The following is a 24,134-nucleotide window of genomic DNA, read 5'->3' on the forward strand; positions in this document are numbered from 1 at the left end:
AATTTGTATGTTCAGAGCATGTGACATTCTACTAGGCATGAAGCATTATTACCTTATTTTTTTTGTTAATGAAGACTAAGCTCTCATACAGCTGGGAACATGATTAGGTATTTTGGTTTAAATCTATTTGACTGCTTATAGGATTTCACTTCCTTCCATAAGATTTCCTTGAAAAACAGTACCCTAAAACAGCTAGAGGTTCTTATTTACTATTTAACTGATTAAATTTGATGTTATCCAAAACACTGTCAGTGGCTCTTACCCCCAAAGGGCATATCAAACCTTTTCACATAAATTTAAACTTTAACTACTCAGTATTTTCCAGGTCAGGCCTTAATTTTTATGATACATCACTTATGAATACTAATTGTATGTTTTTAAGCCTGACCTGAATTCATATTTTAGAGAACTGGAATTATGAAAGCCTCAAGTGCTATAAGATCAACAACTAATCAGTAAATTCCATGACAAAATATCTTTATTATAGTAACAAGATGATATATATTCAAGTTGTATGAAGAATGAAAAGTGCTATGTAAGGGTTACAATTATGACTATCACTGGATACCTTCACTAGTCAAGTGGGGCAAGATACGGGCCTAGACTCAGGTTCTTAAAACAGGAGAGATTAACCTGACAGATCAGGAGCAGGCACTAGGCACTCACTACCATGAACTACAGTGTTTATTTCAAAAGGTTCCTACCCCAATCACATGAATATGACAACCTGTACTGTTGATAGAGAAGAGCTAGTAAACCTCAATTTTGTAAGATTATTTGAAGTTTCCCAGAGGAAGTTGCTTTTTAGCTACCCTATTAATAAAATTTGCAAATTATTTCATTATGTCTTGTTTCAAGAAGCTCCAAAATTCAAAACTGCATTCCCTCAAAAAGCCACAAATGGAAAACTTTTGCTCTAACTCACTAGAAAAATCCAATGCCTTAGAAAACATCCATAAAAATGAGGAAAACAACATGTTTTAGAGTCCCTCTTAACCATGGAAATATTCAGTTACATTTTACCTGCTTGGAAAATATCCACACATTGTGATCAACATGTTCAATATAAGGGTGGCAAGGTCAGTTTCATTTAGTACAGCCTGTCCACTGGCTAACAGACACCACTTAAGCTGGGGTATTGCCTGAAGTGGTCGCCATCCATCCATGCCTTGAGCCCAGCATCTGGTTTTTGCATTTAACATTCCTTTGGTCCACAATTCTTGCATCTAAATGAATCAAAGGCATCATTATTACAAGCAGACCAAACAAAATGAAGTTTGCTAATGTTTTCTATTTCACAAAAAATACAAAGCTATGAAATATATATGCAAATTCACTATTAGAAAACAACAGATTTTGTTGGGAGGGCTTCAGGCACTCAAATTTAATATTAGAAAATAACCACTTACTTGGCTAAACTGCAGAGCATTAGAAACATACGAAATAATAAAAACCATAGGCAGAGTATAAACAACCAAATTACATATAAGCAGAAGGCCTGGTCTTCTACAAAACTATCTTTGACTAAATGCCAACTTAGCCTGGAAGTCAAGAATGAGAGGGCAGGACTTCCCTGCATGGCAGGTGGCCCAGGGGTAAAGAATCCTCCTGCCAATGTAGGGAACGAACATGGGTTCGATCCCTAGTCCAGGAAAGTTACACATGCCACAGGGTAACTAAGTCCACGTGCCACAGGCACTAGAAGCCTGTGTGTGACAACTATTGAGCCCACGTGCTGCAATCACTGAAGCCCACGCACTCGCGAGCCCATGCTCCGTAAGAGAAGCTGCTGCACTGAGAAGCCCATGCACCACAACTAGAGAGTGGCCTCCACTTGGCACAATGAGAGAAAGCCTGGCCTAGAAACAAAGACCCGGTGCAGCAGCAAGAAACAAACAAACAAAAAAACAGAGAGGAAGGACCAAACATCACCAGATGTTCAGATGGAAATTGCTCTTGGACTGGATATGCAATTTTCAATGACTTTAAGACTGCATATTAAAACTTAACCTGTTCATACCATAAAGAAGCATTGTCCTTTAACATAATTATTAAGATAGCTATTGTTATATAAAAGTCATTAAAAATCTGAGCACTACCTCAAAACTTTGTAATTTTTATTTTCTTAATAATTTTTTATTGAGGTATACTTGATTTATAATGTTAATTTCTGCTTTACAGCAAAGTACATTCTGTTATACACATATACTTTTCCATTATGGTTCATCACAGGATCTTGAACATAGTTCCCTGTGCTATACAGTAGGACCTTGCTGTTTATTCACTCTATTATATATACACACTAGCTTGCATCTGCTAACTCCAAATTCCCAATCCATCCCTCCCCTACTTTTTCCCCTCCTTGGCAACCACAAGTCTCTGAGTCTATTTAGGTTTCATGTATAAGTTCACTCGTGTCATGTTTTAGATTCCATATATAAGTGATATACAGTATCTCTTTCTGACGTATTTCACTTCGTATGATCATCTCTAGTTGCACCCATGCTCCTACAAATGGCATTATTTCATTCTTTTTTGTGGTTAAGTAGTATTCCATTGTATCTATGTACCATGCGTTGCATGTGTTATTCTTTATCCACCCATCTGTCAACAGACATTTAGGTTATTTTCACGCCTTGGTTACTGTGAATAGTGATGCTATGAACATACAGGTGCACACACCTTTTGAATCACAGTTTTGTTTGGATATATGCCCAGCAGTGAGACTGCTAGATCATGTGGCAACTCTATTTTTAGTTTTTCTGAGGGACTTCCATACTGTTTTCTACAGTGGCTAGACCAGTTTACAGTCCCATCAACAGTTTAGGAGGGGTTCCCTTTCCCCACACCCTCTCCAGCATCTGTTATTTGTAGAGTTTTTAATGATGGTCATTCTGACTGATGTGAGGTGGTATCTCATTGAGTTTTGTTTTAATTTCCCTAATAATTATTAGGGATGCCATGACAACAGCTTTTAAAGTATTTAATTGCATTCTGAGGATGCATTCCTCTTGAAATATTTTTATTGATTGATTGACTGATCATGCCATAGCATGGGGGAACTTAAGTTCCCACACCAGGGATTAAACCTGGGCCCCCTACAGTGGAAGCACGGAACCCTAATCACTAAACCACTATGGAGGTCCCAACAGCTTTTAACACTAAGAACTGAAGACATGGTTGTGTGTGTTTGTGTCACATATGTGAGTCTTTCAAATGGAAGTGAAGTCCTTAGAACTGATGATAGTAAATTAAATCACAGATTTAAAATACTACACATCTCTATATGTGCTACACAGGAGGACATTAAAAAGGCTCAGACTTCCATGAAAAGTTTCTCTGAAACACATACCTCATGAAATCCATACGGCCCACTCCTTTCTTTGTCTGCATTGCCGAAGTACCATTCCTTTTCACTCTCTCTCTTCATATCTGGAGCAGCTTCAATCACATTGCTCTAAGTTTTAAAAGGATTTAGTTATTTTCCAAGGCAGAAGTCTAAGGTGACAGATAACATAAAAAGTTGAACAGTACCAATTTCTTGAGTTTATATATCTTTAGAAATCCATCTAGGGAGAAGGAGATGCCACCCCATTCCAGTACTCTTGCCTGGAAAATCCCATGGATGGAGGAGCCTGGTAGGCTGCAGTCCATGGGGTCGCGAAGAGTCGGACTCGACTGAGGGACTTCACTTTCACTTTTCACTTTCAGGCACTGGAGAAGGAAACAGCAACCCACTCCAGTGTTCTTGCCTGGAGAATCCCAGGGACGGGGGAGCCTAGTGGGCTGCCGTATATGGGGTCGCACAGAATTGGACACGACTGAAGTGACTTAGCAGTAGCAGAAATCCATCTAAAATTTAAATTACCTGATTTTAAGAGTTGAGAATTAGATACTTAATAGTACTAAAATGCTACTTATTATGCATTTGAAGTAAACAGTTTCCTAAATTCACTTGGCAATCTAAGCTAAATTCAAAGACATCTATATGCCTGATTAGTAAGTGTCAGTCACTCCGTAGTGTTGGACTCTTTGCAAATCCATGGACTGCAGCCCACTAGGCTCCTCTGTCCATGGAATTCTCCAGACAAGAATACTGGAGTGGGTAACCATTACCTTCTCCAGGGGATCTTCCTGATCCAGGGATCAAACCTGGGTCTCCTGCTTTGCAGGCAGCTTCTCTACCATTTGAGCCACCAATGAAGCCCAGTAATAAATTATCAGGACACTAAAATTTTAGTAGCGAAGAACACTGTAAATAGTTACATACTCAAACACGGGCCATTAACCAAAAATACAATGCTTAAAATATTAAAGTTCTTTTGAGGGAAAAAATTTACAACAACTGAAAATTTCAATAAACACCTAAGGTCAAATAGTTAAACAGGAAGACTTTCAGTTTTTAAATAGTTACTTTCAATCTACTACCCTCATGACAGATAATTCTTTCAATTTCATATACCGTTGTTTATGAGAATCTAGGACAAAATTTTTAGGTACTTAGTATATTTTATTAAAACATGATCTAAATACCCTCATTACTATCAGCTTTCAGTTAGATTCACATAGAGGTATAGGAAAGTAGTTAAGAACATAGACTCTGGCTTCTAACTCTGGCTCTGTCCATTATTAGGTATCTTGGAAAACATACTTAACCTCTCTGTTGTTCTTTTGCCTCATCTGTAAAATGAGAGGGCTGTTATGGGATTTAGAGTTATTACATTTTGTGTACCAGAATAGTACCTTAGTTCAGTTCAGTTCAGTCGTTCAGTCATGTCCAACTCTTTGCGGCCCCATGAATTGCAACACGCCAGGCCTCCCTGTCCATCACCAATTCACGGAGTTCACCCAAACTCATGTCCATTGAGTCGGTGATGCCATCCAACCATCTCATCCTCTGTCATCCCCTTCTCCTCCTGCCCCCAATCCCTCCCAGCATCAGGGTCTTTTCCAATGAGTCAACTCTTTGTATGAGGTGGCCAAAGTATTAGAGTTTCAGCTTCAACATCAGTCCTTGCAAAGAACACCCAGGACTGATCTCCTTGCAGTCCAAGGGACTCTCAAGAATCTTCTCCAACACCACAGTTCAAAAGCATCAATTCTTCAGCACTCAGCTCTCTTCACGGTCCAACTCTCACATCCATACATGACAACTGGAAAAACCATAGCCTTGACTAGACGGACCTTTGCTGGCAAAGTAATGTCTGCTTTTTAATATGCTATCTAGGTTGGTCATAACTTTCCTTCCAAGGAGTAAGCATCTTTTAATTTCATGGCCACAATTACCATCTGCAGTGATTTTGGAGCCCAAAAAAATAAAGCCTGACACTGTTTCCACTGTTTCCCCATCTATTTCCCATGAAGTGATGGGACCAGCTGCCATGATCTTTGTTTTCTGAATGTTGAGTTTAAGCCAACTTTTTCACTCTCCTCTTTCACTTTCATCAAGAGGCTTTTTAGTTTCTCTTCACTTTCTGCCATAAGGGTGGTGTCATCTGCATACCTGAGGTTATTGATATTTCTCCCGGCAATCTTGATTCCAGCTTGTGCTTCTTCCAGCCCAGCATTTCTCATGATGTACTCTGCATAGAAGTTAAATAAGCAGGGTGACAGTATACAGCCTTGACGTACTGCTTTTCCTAGTTGGAACCAGTCTGTTGTTACATGTCCAGTTCTAACTGTTGCTTCCTGACTTCCATATAGGTTTCTCAAGAGGCAAGTAAGGTGGTCTGGTATTCCCATACATTGTAATTCAAGTGTTATAATTACTATTACTTGCACCCAGTAATAGGAAATGCTATTTCTACTTTATTGACTATGCCAAAGCCTTTGACTGTGTGATCACAATAAACTGGGGAAAATTCTGAAAGAGATGGGAATACCAGATCACCTGACCTGCCTCTTGAGAAACCTGTATGAAGGTCAGGAAGCAACAGTTAGAACTGGACATGGAACAACAGACTGGTTCCAAATAGGAAAAGGAGTACGTCAAGGCTGTATACTGTCATCCTGCTTATTTAACTTATTATATGCAGAGTACATCATGAGAAATGCTGGACTGGAAGAAGCACAAGCTGGAATCAAGATTGCTGGGAAAAATATCAATAACCTCAGATATGCAGATGACAACACCCTTATGGCAGAAAGTGAAGAAGAACTAAAGGGCCTCTTGATGAAAGTGAAAGAGGAGAGTGAAAAAGTTGGCTTAAAGCTCAACACTCAGAAAATGAAGCTCATGGGAGCTGGTCCCATCACTTCATGGGAAACAGATGGGGAAACAGTGGAAACAGTGGAAACAGTGTCAGACTTTGTTTTGGGGGGCTCCAAATACACTGCAGATGGTGACTGCAGCCATGAAATTAAAAGATGCTCACTCCTTGGAAGGAAAGTTATGACCAATCTAGATAGCATATTAAAAAGCAGAGACATTACTTAGACAAGAAAGGTCCGTCTGGTCAAGGCTATGGTTTTTCCAGTCGTCATGTATGGATGTGAGAGTTGGAATATAAAGAAAGCTGAGCACCGAAGAATTGACACTTTTGAACTGTGGTGTTGGAGAAGACTCTTGAGAGTCCTTTGGACCACAGGGAATTCCAATCAGTCCATCCTAAAGGAAATCAGTCCTGGGTGTTCATTGGAGGGACTGATGTTGAAGCCGAAACTCCAATCCTTTGGCCACCTGATGCGAAGAGTTGACTCACTGGAAAAGACCCTGATGCTGGGATGGATTGAGCGCAGGAGAAGGGATGAGAGAGGATGAGATGATTGGATGGCATCACCGACTCGATGGACATGGGTTTGGGTGGACTCGGGGAGTTGGTGATGGACAGCGAGGCCTGGCATGCTGCGGTTCATGGAGTCGCAAAGTGTCGGACACAACTGAGCGACTGAACTGAACTGAATATTGAAATAGCACATTTGTATACAATTCTACCCACCTCCTCAAAGAAGAAGATTAAACAAAAATTTAACATTAACACTAAAAATATCACCAATGAAATAAGTATAGATCCTTTCTCTAAGTTAGGTATTAGAAGTCTTTCAGTTAAAGTGTAGTTTTGATGATACAGAGTTCTATTATTTTTCTGCTGACTAATCATCAGACAATGGTATTGAATAATAGTTATATAATCATGGGTAACTACAACTGCAAGCCATAATGAAAACATGATTTGCCTAACAATAAAAAATAATTACATACAATTTGGGGGGGTTCAAGCAGAGTGATATGGTAAGTGGCAGTGCATACATGCATATGTTTTCATCTGCTCAGGCAGTCTATGTCTTTTGCTTGGTGCATTTAATCCATTTACATTGAAAGTTAATTATCAATATGTATGATCCTATTATTTTCTTAGTTGTTTTGGGTTTACTTTCTGTAAGCAGGTCTTTTCCTTCTCTTGTTTCCTGCCTAGAGAAGTTTCTTTAGCATTTGTTGTAAAGCTGAATTCTCTTAACTTTTGGCTTGTCTAGAAAGCTTTTGATTCATCAAATCTGAAGGAGAGTCTTGCTGGGTAGAATATTCCACCCGCAAGGTTGCAGGTTCTTCCTTTTCATCACTTTAAATACATCATGCCATTCCCTTCTGGTTTGAAGAGTTTCTGCTGAGAAATCAGCTGATAGCCTGATGGGAGTCCTCTTGCATGTTCTCATTTTTCCCTTGTTGCTTTTAATATTTTACCTTTATCTTTAATTTTTGTCAGTTTGGTTACTATGTGTCTTGTATGTTCCTCTTGGGTTTATCCTGACTGGGACTCTCTGTGCCTCCTGGACTTGGTTAACAATTTCCCTTCCCACGTTAGGTTAAGCCTAAGTTGCTCAGTCGTATCCTACTCTTCGTGACCCCATGGACTGTAGCCCAGCAGGCAACTCTGTCCATGGAATTCTCCTGCCAAGAATACTCAAGTTGCTTGCCATTCCCTTCTCCAGGGACCAAACCTAGGTCTCCCATACTGCAGGTGGATTCTTTACCCTCTGAGTCACCAGGGAAGCCCTCATGTTAGGGAAGTTTTCAGCTATTATCTTTTCAAATATTTTCTCAGGTCCTTTTCCTCTCTCTCTTCTCCTTCTGGGACCTCTATAATGTGAATGCAGGTACTGGTTTAATGCTGTCCCCGATTCTTTTGATCTGAGGTCATGATTCTTTTGATCCTAAATTCATATTCAAAGAAGGTTAAACTTATGAAATCTAGATAAGCATGCATACCTGCAGTGGTACTGTAGCTCGGCTTACATGGAGGTGTGCAAGGGTAAGCAAATCCACAAGGATTCTAATTCCATTTGAATCCATCAGGTCCTTAACATTTTTCTGAAACACAGAAACATGTTTATACAATTTAAAATCTTTCTCTCCAACAGATATGACTACCTAAAAGGTTCTCAAAGAAGAGAACCTTTTATGTGGAATATATGGAATATATATGTGGAATATGTGGAATCTCTTTGGAAAAACTAACGTATAAATGGTATTAACTCAGTATTTTCAGAATTTTGTGTTCAAGGAGTATCAATTTAGATAAAAGTTAAAAAGGGAAAACAACATTACAGAGAGTTCACATAAAGAATTTTACTTAAATATGTTCTGAGCAAAACAAAAATAAATTAAAGAATGGGTGGAATAAACTCTGGTTCTACAGTTATCCTCCATCTTTCCAGTATCTTTTTGTTAATAAATAGATTACTCTATAATTAGAAGTAGAATCTAGTATATTAAAGAATTTAATTCCAGTTTGTTTTTGTAAGCAAGATAAAAACTGGTAATTTCTTAGAAGTTAGGAAGAGATTATAATTGAAATTAAATTTTCATAGAACTTATTTCATTGATAAACATCTGTATTATTTACTAAAAATGAGAATGAAATTAAGCAAGTCAGTGTCAATTTCAAAAAAAGAAAACAACAAAAAAAAATGGACATTTGGCAAGAACTCTTCCCTTCAAGAGTTGAGTGCAGTTTCCTGATCTAAAAAGAAAAAATGAGACAAGAACCATATCTTGCTAATTAATCCAAACTGTAATCATTTATCTTCTCTACATATGTGTGACTTAACTTGGAAACAGCAGCATATTTATGCAAAATACTGTACCTTATTAAGGATCAACTTGTTAAGGAAGAGGATCAACCTATCTCGTTCAAGTTTATCTGTACACTATTGAAATAAACAAGAATTTAGTCAGAAGTGAATAAATACAAACACAGATTAAGACATTATCATCACTGGACAAAGCCAACCAACAGCCAAAAAGAAATAATGTCATCCTGTAAACAAAGAATATCAGAGAAGACTGTCAATAATTGCAATTCTTCAATGTCTTATAGTTTCTATAACTTTATAAAATATGTCTACTTTCTCTAGAAAAGCAGATACTTTAAGTCATAAACAGATTAATACATAGCCTTTAAGAATGCATATTAAAAACAGAAGTAAATGAAAAAATTGGCCCAAATGATACTCAAGTAAAAATTCTAAAGAACTGATTAGTGATATTTCACATAAATCACATAATCATGAACACAATAAGGAAAAATTTATCTGCCTAAAACACAAATGTTATGTCACATGTACTCAGGTTCACTGGAATAAGAGTGAATTAGAATTTAATTGTGAAATCTGGTGTAACAGTGAAATTAAGAATTTTCATCTGGTTATTTCCTGGGTCTTTTCTCTGAACTTGGAACCAGTTTTCTACCCCACAAAGCATGGCTGAGAGTTAAGGCAATTATAGCAAGCACCAGTGACCATTTTAAAAACTGGTGAAATGATTCTAAGGCTGAAACACTGAAATTTAAACTGTTAAATTAAATTGTTAAAAGGAATGCAGACACAAATAAAAGAATAAGACGTATAAACTGTCTAAGAGGTAAATAATGCTCAAATTTGAGCTGTATAATGGATGGATAGGTCAGTTTGTTCTTGTCTCACCTTGCTCAAATGTTAAACAAACTTTATTAAATTAAAAGAAAAACAACACTCCAAAACTATGCTAACTCAAGGTTCCCTTTCTAAAAGTTTTACTGTTTTTACATTGTGAAGCTTAGTATGCTAGCATCATTTAAGATTCTTCCAAAATGTCCATTTCAAAAGAATATTCAACTCTAAAAGTCACTATTTATTTTATACACCTGTCCAGTTCATCCATATTTAAAGACTGGAAAATAGGTCACTAAAATTCACAAGCAGCAACTAAAAAAAATAAACTGACATGGACAAATGCTAACCCATTAGTTATTTTCCTGTTTTCCTAACTTATATTTAAATAAGTATAATATAAACAACAGAAAAACTCAGGTAGAAAGTTCTGGCAGCAACGTGATCAAATAACACTTTAGTTTTGAAAATTTAACATATACTCCAATGACATTATCAAATAGCATTTTCTTTTAAAGACATCCTTACCCTTTCTAACATTCCAATGATATATCTTGTATCTGTAAAAGGTCCTATTTCTTCATGACATCTGCCATAAACAATAGCAAGGGCTTGTAAACATAAACACTTCATGTTTACTTTTGGGGTGAGCAGGAAACGATGATAAAGTTCATTGAAAAATTCATACCTAGATTAAAAAAAAATTCACAATAGAATTACCCATGAGACTAACAGTGAAAACAAATGTAATGATATGAAGAGTAGCTTACGATCGCTTAATTGATCCACTGTCTTCATTCTCATCTTCCTCCAATAGTAATCTCAGGTAATAATCTCCTATTTTGATCTCCTCTGCCAAGCACTCATATTTAACCTTTATTAATAAAAGCAAATTACATTATTATAGTTCACAAACTGAATTGCGGCTTAAGAAAAAAGATGATTTCAAGGGTTTTGACTAGAAAATAAGTAGTCATTATCTAAGGTTAGAAAGACTGTATGTGAACTAGATTTGAGGGAAGAAGCAGAGCACAGTTTTAGAGCTAAGTTCTAGAAGTTTATCAGATATCCAATTCATAAGGCAAAAGTATGAAATCTAGGAAAGAAAGTCTAAGCAGAAGATAAAAGTCTTAAAGCCATCATTGTGTGTATGTGTTAGCTGCTCAGTCGTGTCCGACACTTTGCAACCCTATGGACTCTAGCCCACCATGCTTCTCTGTCCATGGGATTCTCCATCAGTTCAGTTCAGTTCAGTCACTCAGTCATGTCTGACTCTTTGCGACCTCACGGACTGCAGCACACCAGGCTCCCTGTCCATCACCAACTCCAGAAGTTTGCTCAAACTCAAGTCCATCCAGTTGGTGATGGCATCCAACCATCTCATCCTCTGTCATCCCCTTCTTCTCCTGCCTTCAATTTTTCCCAGCATCAGGGTCTTTTCCAATGAGTCAGTTCTTCGCATCATGTGCTCAAAGTATCGGAGCTTCAGCATCAGTCTTTCCAATGAATATTCAGGATTGACTTCCTTTAGGACTGACTGGTTTGATCTCCTTGCAGTCCAAGGGACTCTCAAGAGTCTCCAACACCACAGTTCAAAAGCATCAGTTCTTCGGTGCTCAGCTTTCTTTATACTCCAACTCTCACATCCATACACGTCTACTGGAAAAACCATAGCTTTGACTAGATGCCAGCGAAGTCTGCTTTTTTAATAGGTCTAGGTTTGTTATAGCTTTTCTTCCAAGGAGCAAGCATTTTTTAATTTCATGGCTCCTGTCACCATCTGCAGTGATTTTGGAGTCCATGAAAATAAAGTCTCTGTTTCCATTGTTTCAGAATCTATTTTCCATGAAGTGATGGGACCAGAGGCCATGATCTTAGATTTCTGAATGTTGAGTTTTAAGCCAACTTTTTCACTCTCCTCTTTCACTTTCACCAAGAGGCTCTTCACTTCTTTACTTTCTGTCATAAGAGTGGTGTCATCTGCGTATCTGAGGTTATTGATATTTCTCCCAGCAATCTTGATTCCAGCTTGTGCTTCATCCAGTGATGTACTCTGCATGTACTTCAAATAAGCAGGGTGACAATATACAGCCTTGACGTACTCCTTTCCCGATTTGGAAACAGTCTGTTGTTCCATGTCCAGTTCTAACTGTTGCTTCTTGACGTGCATACAGATTTCTCAGGAGGCAAGTAAAAAATGTTGTCACTCAGTCATGTCCGACTCTTTGCAGCCCTATGGACTACAGCCTGCCAAGCCCATCAGGCTCTTCCATCCATGGGATTTTCCAAGCAAGAATATTGGAGTGGGTTGCCATTTCCTTCTCCAGGGGATCTTCCCGACCCAGGGATCAAACCCAGGTCTCCCACACTGCAGGCGGTCTCTTTACCATCTGAGCTACCAAGGAAGCCACAGGCCGGCAAGGTGGTCTGCTATTTCCATCTCTCTTAAGAATTTTTGACAGTTTTTTTGTGATCCACAGAGTCAAAGGCTTTGGTGCAGTCAATAAAGCAAAAGTAGATGTTTTTCTGGTACTCTCTTGCTTTTTCGATGATCCAACAGATGTTGGCAATTTGATCTCTGGTTACTCTGCCTTTTCTTAGCCCAGCTTGAACATCTGGAATTTCACAGTTCACGTACTGTTGAAGTCTGGCTTGGAGAATTTTGAGCATTACTTTGCTAAAGTAATTACTTTCTCCATCAGTAAATAACAACAACAACAAAAACCCATGAGAATGGATGAGAGTACTGAGTCAATAAATATAAATGAAAAAGAAGACCAAGAACTGATTCTTCAGGGCCAATCAACATTTAGCCATTGAACAGTAAGGAAAAATGAGCAAAAGAGGCAGAATGGACAGTGAAGGAAAAAATCCCCAAGAATACAGATTCCCAAAACCAAAGTAAAGAAAGGTTTTTCAAAGGGGAGGCGATGAGCAATAACAAATTATCAGTAAGTTTAAGAAAAGCAGTTGGGTTAAAGAGCAAAGTCAGCAGAGTCATGAACATGATCAAATTTACAGCTAAAATAAAAATTTAGACACACAAGAGACAATATACTACCACCATATTTCTTGTTCTTGTTTTGTCATTATTCACATCACTATTTTAATAGAGCAGCAAAAAAAAAGGCCACATTCAGAATTAAAATAACAATAAAAGTCTACTGAACAAGGTACAAGAAATAAGAGGAACAGATATGTTTCAACAAAGAATCTAAAGGGAAAGAAAACAAGCAGAGCACAGATCTAGAATGCATAGGATCAAATTTATTAAAACTCCTACATGGTTTTCAGGTACAAAACTCAGGTACCTAACAAATTTAATCTTTCATTTGTCTCAGGCAAAGTGAAAGTTTTCCAATATTTCGTATATAAAATTGTAAGTGAAAGGGAGAGATATACATTAAGCAATTACAAATTTTTAAAATGCATAACTTCAAGCTAATACTTTTAAAAAATAAATACACTACAAAAATTAACATTTACCTCAAATTCATGATGGTTCCAGGAGATAACATTAGCACTACCAAGCTCTCTATCAATATTAAATGCTCTCATTTCAGATTCAAGACTATCTCTCAATTCTTCTCGTGTTTTGAAATTCCAAATTAAGTTTGACTTGGCATGGTCCTGACCAAACCTAGATATACATGTAATCAGAAAATAGTAGGAAGCAATAAATAATTTAAAAAATCTACAAATATCCCTAACAATAACTTATAAAAAGCAACAGGAGAATTTTAAACTTTAGCAAACATAAATAAAGAAAATAAAATCTCTGTGAAGTTAGTATAGTAAAATATTAATAGTAAAATTTCAGTCACAGGTATATAAGTGCCCATTGCAAAATTCTTTTACCTTTTCTGTACATTTGAAAGTTTTCGTTATAAAATGATACAGGGGAAAAATGAAGCCAAACCATAAAACAAATCTGTATGGATTTCAAAATAAGGAACTGATATTTTAATTTTAATATTTATTGCTAATATAAATACAGAAAAGAATTATAAACAGATATGACATTACAGGTTGGGGATAAGAATTTCTGGATAATTGAGTGTGGTAGTGTGTGGGACGAGCAACATTCCAGATTAGAACCTTACAAACTATCCAAGAAAAAATACTACTAAACTGCCAACCTCTGATGGATATTTTCAAAATACCTTTCTTTTATTCCTGGAATTATTTAACTATCATAATAAATTTGAATTCAAGTCTGAACTATGGGTGGGTGGGCTTCCTACCATTCACTTTTAACCTGCAATCCTCTTAAAAAGTCTGATACCAGAATTTCAAGGGAATTTTAGGGAGGGCAACACAACTGAGAAATTCCAGAAGAAGAAAACCAAGGAATATTTTTAAGACCATATTATAAACACACTACACTCATAAAGTACTGTGGGAAGATTCTAAAGCACTTAATTTCCCCTATATAATCAATAGCAGCTTCCGGACTGAGTACTATGAATTATCTCAAAAAAGTTTTTGCAAACTCTGCCAAATGTTTCAAAGTCCTTCAATGTGTGTCTAACTGTGAGTATGTGGGGAGGGTGTTAAGATGGAGGGTGTTGGGATGAAACAGTGGATGGGGAGAGAGGCTACCATATTAAAAAGGCTAGAAAAGTATATGAGGTCAGCTCCCTGGATGTCCATTTCCCACAAGTCTCTTTATGTTTTCATCATCCAGCTCTTTTAAGACTGTATTTCCAACAAGGCTTAAAGAAGTTACAGTTATATCTAAGCCACAATAAAGTGTTTTAAAGTAACCCTCTCTAAGCCTTAATAATTCTAAAGGTTCTTTTGGGTCATCAGACTACCAACACTATAAAAAGTCTTAATTTTATGAAAGCATCACTAATCATACCAATCTTTCTTTTTTAATCATAGCAATCTTGACAGCTATAATTCTTGACCCTGATAGCATAAAAAATACCTATAGCATAAAGCAGTGCATTCAGGCAAAAACGAACAAACAAACAAAAAACTGTCATGATTTTTCTAAGACCAATGCTAAATTTAAAAACTGGAAAAGAGGCCTAAAGTTTACCTATAATAGAAGAGATCCCAGTTTGCTTCTATTTTTATTCTTTGTCTTCTCTTTCGAAGAACTACTGGCTTTTGATTTATATTCTGGAAAAGGAAAAAATGTCATAGTGCTCAATCAGGAACTATTAAATAAGCTCAGTGAGAATATCTTTATTTTGTAAGTGATGAGAAACATTTCCATTATCAAATTTTGGCAGAGACAAAATTAATGAGATGGAATCTATAAAATATAATATAGAATATGAGATTATATTGCAATGTATTGATAATACTTTGTCAGCATATATTACTATAGTGTAGCTGAAATAGTTTCCATGTAGCCTGAAGCTATTGCTTTAAATCCAAATTTTGTTAATAACAGTCAAAAACAGGTGACTTATTTTAAACATTTACATGCAGATAATATAAAAATCGTATCACAGCAAAACAATAAACACAAAAGATTAGAGGTTACTAAACTGCTACCAAAGCCGAGAGGAACAAGTATAAACTGAAATAGCTGATGGACAAAACTAAGTCACTATATTCATACACATGTGAAGTACAACTTGAATTAATTTACTAAACCAAAAATATCTAAGACAACTTCACATACCAGGCAATTTCACACATGTAGCAGGGACTTAAACTCACCATATTGTTTCTGTCCTGAAATTAATTGTTAAAAGGGGGGAAATTTTTTTTTAAATAAAAATTAGTGAGCCTATATCTCTACACTGTTTCTGTTACACAAATTCCACAAGGATGACATCTGTATAAATTATCTTTAGGACTAAAGGCCCACCTACTTCTCTAAAGTCTATGAACCAAATTTTAGGCAGTCATAAATGTATCTGAGAATTATGGTCCCATTTCACAGAAAGGCACATACATAAGGTTTATAACTGGAGAGGAAGATTTCAAAGATTTTTTGGAAGTCTGAAGGTTAAGAATCTTTGTTCCAAGTAAAATATGTAGATATTTCAATTATGAAATACTAATCGTCAATGTGACAGAAGCTAAAAGTAGAAAGTAGCATAGACTAAAACACGAAAGTCAGTAACTTCATTAAGGACGTGGCAAACCATATAAAATAAACCAATAAAACAGAGTAGATATCACAGAAAGAATAAAGGCAAAGTAGTAAATTTTAAAAAGTAAATGATGTTTGAAATATAAAACATATTGACTAAAGAAATACTCCCTACAAATTTTAATTCTATGCATTATCATGAAAACTAATGTTAGGTGACTTGAATACAGTATATAAATAGCTCAAAATTTTAGTTTTAAGGACAAACCTTTCCTTAAAACCTCTAAGTAAGTAATACTATATTCCATTTCCCTTGCCCTCAGGACAAAAAGCTGGGAGTCTAGAATTATAAAAATGTAAACACTATGCAGAGAAAGGCAACCAGCTCGTCATAAACTAAGCTGACTGATTTAGAGACTTGGGTTAAAAGCTCTAAGTGGCTAAACAAACCCCTAAACTGTAAACAGATTTATGTAACATAAATAAGAAAAAATCAATTCTATACATTAGCCAAAGGTTATTATTAATCCAACACAGAACATCAGCTACAAATTGAACTGACTTCCTAAACATTCTAATTACATAAGAAATGCAGGTCATTTTAAGACTAAATAGTTAATCTGGACAATAATTAATTTTTAGACTTTAGTTGAAGCTAATTAATTAGATATTTTGATATTAATATTTCCATGAATAAAGTAGTCACAAAGATTATTCACTGTTTCATAAAGAAATTAATGTTGAAAACAGTACTCAGGGAGAAATAATTAGTTTACTACCACAATAATTTACTGACTAGCATATTAATATTTGGTGTCATTATTTGCTAAGCACCTTAGATAATATCTCATGTAAATGAAACCAACTGACTGATAAAACATTATTGAAAATAAAAATATTTCTTTTCCATCTGAATTCTTATCTTTAAATAATAGATGCCATTCACATTTCTAGCTAAAATAGCTTGTGTTCAATTTTATACTGGATAAATGTTATGTAAGAAATCTGATGCAAAAACTTATTTTCTGTATAATTACACCCAACAGCTTGAAACAACTATTACTTCAGCAATGGGTTTAACTACCTGAACCCAGAAGCTTGCTATTTTTGGTAACTGTGAAAATCGTTCATATGTAAAGCCTTACAAATTTTCAAATGCTATAGCAATATTATCATGACATGTATTGCCTTTTATATAAGTACTTTTAATACTAACTTCCTTGTACATCAAAGCAACCTCAAAGGACAGAGATAAGAGGTACTGCTATTCTGATTTAATGAAAGAGGAAAATAAAATTCTGAAAACCGTTAACTTACCATATGGGTTATTAAGTGACAGAACTAGGCTCAGATGTAGGTTAACCAATTCAAAGTTCAGTCTTTTTTACTATCCTAGTCATTTGAAAGCCTATCTATTGATTCTTTATAATGATATGTCACTCATTCAAATTAACATTAACTCATTGTGCTCACGTTCTAAAGAACTGAATGTTGGTCTCAATTCCAGATAGACACATAAGACAATATTTCTGTTCTGGTGCACCTGATGCCTTATATTTAGACATTCTGGAAATTCGTTAAGAAACCTATTTGTTTTTAGAAACGTATTATTTTCTTTGAATAAGAAAACAGCTACCATAAATAAAGAGATGGTTCAAGAGAAAGAATATAAATGTGGTCAACAAAATCCGAGATCAAGTCAACTTTTACATGAAACCTTAAACCATTTTCAACCACTGTACATTCCATCATAGAAGGATGAACATTACTGGATGAGGTTCTCTAGCACATACTACATGCTGAAGAATGAAACAAACTGTTTCAGATCTGACCTTGATTTGAGGAACTAATAATGAAATTTAAGTACATACAGTAAATTTAACAATGTTAATCTTATTTTCAAAATACTTGTCTCAAAAAAGCTAAACAAGAAGGGCCATTTTATTTGAATAGTTAAGAAAACAAAGTTCAGAGAAGGAAGGAAAAGGATATATATGAAATTAGAAGTATGGAAACTGTTAAGTTATGGAAGAAAAATTAAGAGTGGAAAGTGAAAGTGAAAGTGGCGGTTGCTCAGTTATGTTCGACTCTTTGTGACCCCATGGACTAGAGCCTGCAAGGCTCCACTGTCATGGACCGGAGCCCACCAGACCCCTCTCCATGAATTCGTCAAGCAAGAATACTGAAGTGGGTTGCCATGTTCTTCTCCAGGGGATCTTGCCAACCCAGGGATTGAACCCAGGTCTCCCGCATTGCAGGCAGATTCTTTACCATCTGAGCCACCAGGGAAGCCCAAGAATGGAATTTTATGTCAAATGATTAAAATCCTTACCATTGATTCATGAAACTATGAATTAAGAAGAATTTATATAAAATACAATCAGAACTAGGTGACATTTCTTCAGGTGTTCCGTCAGAAGTATCTGACTACCATCTCTATGAACAGTGACAACTGAAGTAACCTAGGATACATGGAAGTCTTAGAAGTTCAGAAGAAGACTTTATTTTTACCTCTTTTTGTGCAATGCCCATTCTATCCCTCCAGTGCATTAAGACAAGATCCACTTTTTCTTTGGCAAATTTTTCAACTTCTTTAGCAGCTTTTCCAGCTAGTCTTTGCCACTCTGGAACTTTATTAAATTTTCCATACTGATCCTATTAAACAATGTTGAATTCGATTACAGTCCTATATTTGTGAATTTATTTTAAAAATATAATTAGAGTGAGACACTATTTTACATGATTAAACACTCAGAAAAAAAAAATGGAAAAACAAAGTGAACATTTCCACAACATATTATATATTTTGTCCAAGAAATCTTAACTTTTCTATTTTTCAAAATGAATACTTTTAGAGGGATAGCAAGATATTAAGTGGGAGATGGGTGCAGACAGAGAAATGAGGTGAAGAAAGGAAACAAACACATTCTAACTGTTATATGACATCATTACAACAGCATATCTTGAAAGTTAAGTAATTTTCTCAAAGATAGCCAACAGTCATAATTAAGACTGCTTTGTAAAGGAATAAAAGCCCTACCTAGATTAATTTTTTCAGTGTTAGCCTCTTTCACCATTTATCAATTATATATTATGTGTTAATATCACTTTATACATTTGAAACAAATTTTTTAAAAATCCATTATTTAATGTGCCTATATGCTGAGTTAGAGGAAAAAATACAAGATAATTACTATTCATAAAATTAGATTATGGTGATAACTGCTTAATTCTAAAGATTACAGAACTGTACACTAAAAATAGGTAAAATTTGGGGGATGTAAATTTTACTTCAGTAAAGCTGTTAATAGTAATAATTTAAAGGAACACTATTAATTAAGAATGTTTCACAAAAAAGTACTCCTTCATACTGAAAAAACACTTAGGACAAGGATATTTACCATTGCTATTTTCACATTATCTCTAACATGCATCCTATCAGTATCCTTCTCAGGAACTGGATCAGAGCTGTCCAAGTATGCCAGCAAGCCTGGGGGCTAAAAACAACAACAAAAAAACAAGATATACAATCCATTTTCAAAACAACTGCACACACAAAATCTAGCCTTCAAATACCAAATAAATTAATACGATGACTTAGCTGGAATGGGCAAATTTAATTCAGACAATCACTGTATCTACTACTGTGGGCAAGAATCCCTTAGAAGCAATGGAGTAGCCCTAACAGTCAACAGAGTCCGAAATGCAGTACTTGGGTGCAATCTCAAAAACAAAAGAATGATCTCTGTTCGTTTCCAAGGCAAACCATTCAATATCACAGTTATCCAAGTATATGCCTCAAACACTAATGCTGAAAAAGCTGAACGGTTATATGAAGACCTACAAGACCTTCTAGACATAACACCAAAAAAAAGATGTCCTTTTCATCATAGAGGACTGATATGCAAAAGTAGGAAGTCAAGAGATCCCTGGAGTAACAGGTAAATTTGGTCTTGGAGTACACAAAGTACTCAATGCATGGGTCACGGCCAACATCCTCTTCCAACAACACAGAGACAACTCTACACATGGACATAACCAGATGGTCAATACCAAAATCAGATTGATTACATTCTTTGTAGCCAAAGATGGAGAAACTCTATACAGTCAGCAAAAACAAGACCAGGAGCTGACTGTGGCTCAGATGAATTCCCTATTTGCAAAATTCAGACTTAAATTTAATAAAGTAGGGAAAACCACTCAGATTTGACCTAAATCAAATTTCTTATGATTATACAGTGGAAGTGAAAAATAGATTCAAGGGATTAGATCTGATAGACAGAGTGCCTGAAGAACTATGGATGGAGGTTCATGACACTGTACAGGAGGCAGTGATCAAAACCATCCCCAAGAAAAAGAAAAGCAAAAAGGCAAAACGGATGTCTGAGGAGGCCTCACAAACAGCTGAGAAAATAAAGGAAGGTAAAGGCAAAGGAGAAAAGGAAAGATACACCCATCTGAATGCAGAGTTCCAAAGAATAGCAAGAAGACATAAGAAAGCCTTCCTCAGTGATCAATGAAAAGAAATAGAGGAAAACAACAGAATGGGTATGACTAGAGATTTCTTCAAGAAAATTAGAGATAACAGGGGAATATTTCATGCAAAGATGGGCAATATAAAGGAAGGAATGGTATATGGACCTAATAGAAAAAGAAGATACTAAAAAGAGGTGGCAAGAATACAGAAAAGAACTATATAAAAAACGTCCTCATGACCCAGAGAACGACGATGGTATGACACTCACCTAGAGCCAGACATCCTGGAGTGTGAAGTCAAGTGGGCCTCAGGAAGCATTACTACAAACAAAGGTAGTGGAGGTGATGGAATTCCAGTTGAGCTATTTCATATCCTAAAAGGTGATGCTGTGAAAGTGCTGCACTCATTATGCCAGCAAATTTGGGAAACTCAGCAGTGGCCACAGGACTAGAAAAGATCAGTTTTCATTCCAATACCAAACAAAGGCAATGCCAAAGAAAGTTCAAACTACCACACAATTGCACTCATCTCACATGCTAGCAAAGTAATGCTCAAAATTCTCCAAGCCAGGCTTCAACAGTACATAAACTGTGAACTTCCAGATGTTCAAGCTTGATTTAGAAAAGGCAGAGGAACCAGAGATCAAATTGCTGACATCTGCTGGATCATAAGAAAAGTAAGGGAGTTCCGGAAAAACATCTACTTCTGCTTTACTGACTATGCCAAAGTCTTTGACTGCGTGGATCACAACAAACTGCGGAAAATTCTTCAAGAGATGGGAATACCAGACCACCTGACTTGCCTCCCAAGAAATCTATATGCAGGTCAAGAAGCAATAGCTAGAATTGGACATGGAACAACAGACTGGTTCCAAATTGGGAAAGGAGTATGTCAAGGCTATATACTGTCACCCTGCTTATTAAACTTATATGCAGAGTACATCATGCAAAATATGTCAGACTGGATGAAACACAAGCTGGAATCAAGACTGCCAGGAGAAATATCAATAACCTCAGATATGCAGATGACACCACCCTTATGGCAGAAAGGGAAGAAGAACTGAAGCGTCTCTCAATGAAAGTGAAAAAGGAAAGCAAAAAAGTTGGCTTAAAACTCAGAAAACTAAGATCATGGCATCAGTCCCATCACTTCATGGCAAATAGACGGGGAAACAATGGAAACAATGGGAGACTTTATTTTCCTGGGCTTCAAAATTACTGCAGATGATGACTGCAGCCGTGAAATTAAAAGACACCTGCTCCTTAGGAGAAAAGTTATTACCAACCTAGACAGCATATTAATAAAGCAGAGACATTACTTTGCCAACAAAGGTCCATCTAGTCAGAGCTATGGTTTTTCCAGTAGTCATATATGGATGTGAGAGTTGGACTATAAAGAAAGATAAGCACCAAAGAATTGATGCTTTTGAACTGTGGTATTGGAGAAGACTCTTGAGAGTCCCGTGGACTGCAAGGAGATCCAACCAGTGAATCCTAAAGAAAATCAGTCCTGAATATTCATTGGAAGGACTGATGCTGAAGCTGAAACTCCAATACTTCGGCCACCTTATGCAAAGACCCTGATGCTGGGAAAGTTTGAAGGCAGGAGAAAGGGACAACAGAGGATGAGATGGTTGGAAGGCATCACCTTCTGGATGGACATGAGTTTAAGCAAGCTTTGGGTTTGGTGATGGAGAGGGAAGCCTGGCATGTCTCAGTCCATGGGGTTGCAAAGAGTTGGACACAACTGATCGACTGAACTGAACTGATGATTTAGCTACTGAGGATAACATTTATTATATGATAACTCCTTTGATTAGTATATTACATTAAAAATAAACGATAAACTAAAAAAAAAACAAACACCCAATTCTTAATCGTATAACTAACTTATCAATGAAATTTTATTGGGTAAGAATATATATTCACCTGACTTACCAAAATGCGTTTCAACAAGTTTGTTGCAGTTGCATTATCAGCTGTCCAGAGTCCGACTAAATGTCTACTTAGCTGTCTGAAAAAAGCAGACGTTGAGAAAGGTTTGCTGCTTTATCTCAGCTAGAACAAAAAGGAATTTTTAAGAACAACATATCATGTAAGAAATAAGACTACAGTTAAAAAAACAATTCTACCTACTCAATACTCTGTAATAACCTATATGGGAAAATAATCTAAAAAAGAAGGGATATATATATATATAACAGTCATTCTGCTGTACATGGGGATCTAACACAACACCCTAAATCAACTATACTCCAATAAAAATTAAGGAGAAAATCATTCTGATGTTAAATACTAAAAATTAATATCTTAACTTGAGATATATGAGTTAGGGAAACAATTAGACTTGATAATATAAACAGTTTGTATTACAAGTCCTGCTATAGTGATCACATCATTCTGGAATTCTTTGGAATTCTGAACATGAACAAAAGTCAACTATGTTCTAATACATACTTCCTGGCAAGGTCAGAGATAGAAAATATTTTCAGTTTTGAAGTCTAAACAAAGATTTAAAAAGCACTTTTGAGCTAAAAGAATATTTTGATTCAAAGTGAAAATCTAAGATTCATGTTGAATCTAGGACTTAGTCATTTATTAATCTTAATCCCCATGATGATATCTGTTACCCAGACTAGAAGCTTCTCATAAACAGGGAATATATTTTATTCACCAGAGACCCTTCTAGACTTTGGTAGGGATTCAACCGCCATTGGCAATAAGAATGAGGATGAATCCTGTGAGGGGAATGACCAAAGAACCACTTAAGAGCATATATGTTACACTACCACAAGAAAGCAGTTTAATAAGAAAACCCAAACTGTGCTTTGTTCTGCCACCAAAAAAACAAAAATCACTACTAAAACGGTTTATGTCTCTCTGGAAGCCTATTAACATACTGAAGTAATAACACATAATTTCCTTCACTGTCATTTGCTAAGTATCGTATCAATGATTCCTAAAAGATTTTAATTAGAGATAACACTTTATAGCAGCAATTTATAAAAGATAAAGCAATGCAAATGATAAAAAGTATTTCTATTATAATTTGACAGTTTTTCAATAGTTACTGATCACAGTAGGGAATGCAACTGATTGATTAAACTGATTAATAAAAAGTAAAACAAACAGGAAAGGGCTAACACAGGGGTTTAATGGAATAGGATATTAAATAGTCTCTACTATGTAATATCTTAGCAAATATATAAGGCAGTACATCAAGGAAATAACCTTCTTTTTACATCTTTTTGTTTTCACAGGCAACACTGAAGACTATTTTTATGCCTAGTATTTTCACATAAGGGGTGCAGATAGCTTCTCATAATAGTAAAAACAGAAAACTACTGGCAGAGCAGCATACTACAGTAGGCAATAACCAAACATAGGTGATAAATAAATGAAATTTATATTTCTATAATAAAGTAAGCATAAGTCAGCAATTTACCCTATTATTTTAAAAAGCCAAAAAGAACATGATTAAAATATTACATCAGGAATTATAAAGAAAAATTGAAAGAGCTGGAATTCATACAGCAGGGAATAAACAGATTTGTGTGTTTCCTCATATTTGAAGGATTTTTATTAAAAAGATGATTTACCTAAAGGAAAATTGTTTAACTGCAAGAGATTTACGATAGGCTTGATTAGGTAAGGCTGGCTAGATAATGAAGTTTTCTTTATTCTTAGAGTAACTAACTGACCAAAGTTATTTAAAAATCACTAGGTGGGTCAT

The 24,134-nt window shown here is 35.9% G+C and overlaps 1 protein-coding gene across 1 annotated transcript in view; it reads right to left on the reverse strand.

Moving 5' to 3' along the window:
* The window catches only part of DNAJC13 (DnaJ heat shock protein family (Hsp40) member C13), a 140,611-nt gene that overhangs the window by 69,848 nt on the left and 46,629 nt on the right, over window positions 1–24,134 (reverse strand). Inside the window, exons 17-28 of the mRNA XM_068980123.1 lie at window positions 22,340–22,415; window positions 19,327–19,422; window positions 18,437–18,580; window positions 15,547–15,561; window positions 14,915–14,997; window positions 13,354–13,507; window positions 10,638–10,741; window positions 10,396–10,555; window positions 9,085–9,147; window positions 8,207–8,308; window positions 3,353–3,457; window positions 1,024–1,226 (exon numbers count right to left, since the gene is read on the reverse strand). Coding sequence (XP_068836224.1) covers window positions 1,024–1,226; window positions 3,353–3,457; window positions 8,207–8,308; window positions 9,085–9,147; window positions 10,396–10,555; window positions 10,638–10,741; window positions 13,354–13,507; window positions 14,915–14,997; window positions 15,547–15,561; window positions 18,437–18,580; window positions 19,327–19,422; window positions 22,340–22,415 — 1,305 coding nt within the window. The remainder of the gene's footprint in view (window positions 1–1,023; window positions 1,227–3,352; window positions 3,458–8,206; window positions 8,309–9,084; window positions 9,148–10,395; window positions 10,556–10,637; window positions 10,742–13,353; window positions 13,508–14,914; window positions 14,998–15,546; window positions 15,562–18,436; window positions 18,581–19,326; window positions 19,423–22,339; window positions 22,416–24,134) is intronic.

The sequence above is a fragment of the Capricornis sumatraensis genome, chromosome 1, assembly GCF_032405125.1.
Source record: "Capricornis sumatraensis isolate serow.1 chromosome 1, serow.2, whole genome shotgun sequence".
Taxonomy (NCBI): Eukaryota; Metazoa; Chordata; class Mammalia; order Artiodactyla; family Bovidae; genus Capricornis; species Capricornis sumatraensis.